General features: G+C 33.8%; 1 protein-coding gene across 1 annotated transcript; it reads left to right on the forward strand.

Moving 5' to 3' along the window:
* The first annotated feature begins 269 nt into the window (after window positions 1-269).
* LOC108554699 (uncharacterized) lies at window positions 270-2,333 on the forward strand. Its single transcript, XM_017910050.1, has 3 exons — window positions 270-833; window positions 1,284-1,745; window positions 1,861-2,333. The coding sequence occupies exons 1-3, from the start codon at window positions 513-515 to the stop codon at window positions 1,978-1,980; spliced, it is 903 nt and encodes a 300-aa protein (XP_017765539.1). The 5' UTR covers window positions 270-512; the 3' UTR covers window positions 1,981-2,333.
* The last annotated feature ends 1,751 nt before the right edge of the window (window positions 2,334-4,084 follow it).

The raw sequence follows: 4,084 nt of genomic DNA on the forward strand, positions 1-4,084 counted from the left end.
TCGTGTAGGACAGCGTATAATGGTGTGGACCGCGTGCTGGAATACACCAGTGGCCAATGGTGGGGAGAAAACGTGAATGATCCATAGAAGCCGGTACCGCTGTGTGCTCTGTCGGAGATACTTGTGTCAGTGCGTAGAGTGTAATGTACAGATGGAAGGGAATGGAATAGTAGTGAAGCGGTGGGAAACGTCAAAGACAGAGTGGGGATGCAGCAGACAGAGAAGTGGGGTGCGGTTAAAGGTTCGGCTTCGGAAATGGCCGCGGGAAAGTAGAGAGCGTTACGTCGTCTGGCAAGCGAGTCGAAGTTTTTCGTGGGCAGCGCTCGTTAACCCGGCGCTTCGAACGTGTGATCAGCAGTTCACCAGGCTCTCGAAGACAAGCTGCGATGTTTTAAAAAAAAGAACGGTTCGATTTGCAAGGATCGTGTAGTGTACGACTATCTGGTCTGGTGAGAGTCGCGGTGTTCGGACCGGTGTCTCAAAGAGATCAGTGCGGGCGGTCGTACACGAGGATGGCCGGCGACGACGGTGCACCACCGAACAATGAGATCCTTAGTACGGATGGAGAGGGGCAGGGTGCGTCAGTGCGGGGGGAACCGCATTCCAGAGTGGGCGGCATCCTGGAATGCGATCCCCCCGGTAACAAGAATTCGCCGAGCAAGCAAGTCTGTAACGACGACGACTGCGCCTACGGAAGCGGTGAAACTCTGATTGCCGACGACTGTAACAGCAGCGGAGGCGTTGGAACCGTGATTGCCGGCGATAACGGCGCTTTGTGCCGATATGCTATCGGTACTGCCAATACCGCTATGTCTTTCATCGAAGTTTGTCAGGTAACAACACATATGTAAATACCGGCGTCATGTTCTTTTCAATTTAACTTAGTTGTCAATGGGCTTTATATTCATCTTTATTCAATCTACAGACTTTTCTATACTTTCTTTCCTTTGCGCGTGTTTCGTTTCTTCTTCTTACTCACTTGAAAGCTCTTGCCGCGTTTCAGTGAGGAAATCAATACGAAAGTTGGATTTCAAAATTAAACTTTCTCCTTTCCCGATGTTTTATTACACATCTTTTAAATGTTAATCCAATGATCCGATAATTCAGTTCGACAACGATATTTCTGACATATAAAAACATTAAAGGATTCGATGTTTCGAGTAATGAGAACGAAGCACCGTTAATCGTTCAATTACTATCTTGCTTTCTCATATATGTATTTTGCTTCAAAAGGTTTTTATATCTATGTGTTGATATTAACAAGGAATCGTCATCTCTTTCAGATTCGACTGCAACATCTTTTCCCGCAATTGGTTTCGTCTTCGCGGTACAGTCTTTGCGAAAATTCCATAGAGTTTACAGCAGAATGTTTGGCTAATGATGTGATACGGTATCTACTAAAGGAAGATATTTATCTTATATCTCGAGACCCAGTTTCCCGTAGCATGAGGCACAATGTGTATCAGATGCTGAACAAACACAGTATTCTCTTCGCGAGTATGGTAAATCGTTTGAATGTTGTACCGGATACGGCATACGAAGCATTCATGGGAGTCGCGGATGAGCTGTTTTTACATGGTGGAATTACATGGGCAAGAATCGTTTGTCTATATGCATTCATGGGTAGACTCGCTCTTTGGGCCCGAGATAGACGAATGCACGCCTTAAAACAAAAATTACCATTATATGTCTCCAGATTTATTGGTGAAAAAGTTGCACATTTCATCAAAGGATATGGAGGATGGGTAAGTGTTATGTTTTCAAATTTCTAAAATATGAATACATAGAAATTTTGTGTTTAGGGCGCAAAAACGAATAATTCACTTCTTACATTGACATGTATGTATTATATTTCCTTAGGAGCAACTATGTATAGAGTACCCAGTGGCAGAAGAAATAAGTGGAGCAATCTGGAGAAGTCTTATAATGACAGGTGCTACACTTGGTTTGGTTGCAACGATTTTAACAGTGACCTCCTAATATACCCTTAGAAATTAATTTATACAGGGTATGTTTGATGTGAGACCTTCCAGCGTACTTATGTTCTACCAAAATACTTTTAAAAACAATTTTTGGAAGCTTAGATAATGCTTTTATATTGGCACAGAAAGTGAAATTGTGTGATTTGAAAGGCATCTTACAATAAGTACAGGATGTAAATTAAGTTCTGACCTTGCAGACTGCACAATTTTCATATCAATGTCTCTCAGTTAAGAATCATCCTACTTTTTATATAACTCCAACAAATATGTAACATGAGCGAATGATAATGATACAAGTTTCCTACTATATTCATATTTTGTAACAACTGCAGCTCAATGGACTAGTTGAATTAGCGAACAAATTTTTATTTAATATTAATCTAGATATTTTATCAAACTAATTTCATGTAATACTCAAAATTTAAGTTTTAGATATTTATACCAAACAAGAATCTCAAAATTCTATTGAATTTAGGTAGAAGCAATCTAAATGTATTTATTTATAATTTATTCTAGGTAGAAAATATATTAATAAATTCCCTTGTCAATCAAAGATCATTATAATGGATGCTTAAAACTTATTGAAAGCAGTTAAGATAACAATGCTCATTAAACATACAATAATATTTTTAAACAGCAGTGAATATTATACTTGGTAGTTTCTAATGACATTGCAAAAATCTTTATACAATTATTCGGAGATAATAAACATTTTCACAAAACATCAGTTTTGTTAGTTGTATCAATTATTTTTTTAACCCTGTAACAAAAAAATCATTTGCAAAATAATGCCATAGATTCGATCTTTTATATACATAAGTACTTGATAATATATTTTGCATGAATGAGATATTTAGGTGATATATTTTCAATTTTTTTAATATAAAACATTAGCAAATGCAAAAGAGGCTAGATGGTTAAATCCAAGTAGCTGATTTTTATGACAAATGTTCATTCAGTCAATCCCATTGAAAATCTTAATATCTTATTATATACTTAACAATCATGTTAATTACAGTATTACTTGATAATACATATTAAATGCTATCAATGTCATAATATAAAATATATTACGAAAAATATAAAAATTTTAATATATTTAAACAGAATAAAAAGTAATAAGTAGATTATTAAATAAAGGTCACTGTTAATGTCATAAATAATTGCTCTTAAATGTACTTGTTTATATATATTATAGTACCTTGCAAAACAAATGAAGAAACACAATTTATGTCACATCGTATTACTACCAAAAATGTTCAATTCTGAAAAAGGTATTCTTTTCAAAAAGACTAATATTCTTGCACTAGAATTATTAAAAATATATTTAGTAGATATTGATATAGTTTTATTTAAAATAGCATACTTATTCAAACGTAAATACAATCTACGTACTACTCAAAATATATTGATTTATTACTTGATACCAGAATGCAAGTATTTCAAACCACAAAAATTTCTAAAATACATGATTATTAGTGAGAGTATCTATAGTATGTTTTGTATTCTTTTACCTTTCAAATAATATAATATCTGCATAAAGTATTAGCATGCTTAATCTTTAAATTTAAAAATTAAACACAATTTTATTAATAATATGCTTTACTAATAAAATACTTTACCCAATTTCCTTTTACATATCAATTATTGAAAATTATTAAAAATGTGCAAACCGAGAATACTTCTAATTTTTATCAAATTCTTGTTGCTATTGGAATAGTTTAGCACTGTCTAAATTCATTACGTTTTTGGGATATGTTTAACAATTGAAATATCTAAAACCAACTACTCAAATTTATCGCACAGATCTTAGTAAATACATGATGAGTTTAAAGATTATGATAATATCGATTAATCGATACATGAATTACACGGAATTTTTATAAACTTGTCTAATATGTTTTAACGTTTAAATATAAAAAAAGATGTAATTCCCCGATTACTGTTTATAGCTTTATGCATTACATGAACATACAATACAAAATCATGAACTTGAGAATAATTTGCTGTGAATATATCTATTAGGTTTCTTACTTCTACTTCAGATCTTGTGACTGTACAGAAAACAACTGTTTTTTTCCTTTTTTTTTTTTTTTTTTTTA

Source organism: Eufriesea mexicana, unplaced genomic scaffold, assembly GCF_001483705.2.
Source record: "Eufriesea mexicana isolate 0111107269 unplaced genomic scaffold, ASM148370v2 scaffold65900, whole genome shotgun sequence".
In the NCBI taxonomy this organism is placed as follows: domain Eukaryota; kingdom Metazoa; phylum Arthropoda; class Insecta; order Hymenoptera; family Apidae; genus Eufriesea; species Eufriesea mexicana.

Excerpts from the sequence above, each read along its gene's own strand:
- LOC108554699 (XM_017910050.1), top strand. The coding sequence starts at position 513 with ATGGCCGGCGACGACGGTGCACCACCGAACAATGAGATCCTTAGTACG. Across the intron at positions 834-1,283 it reads CTTTCATCGAAGTTTGTCAG|ATTCGACTGCAACATCTTTT; the intron begins GTAACAACACAT and ends CATCTCTTTCAG. Across the intron at positions 1,746-1,860 it reads TCAAAGGATATGGAGGATGG|GAGCAACTATGTATAGAGTA; the intron begins GTAAGTGTTATG and ends ATATTTCCTTAG.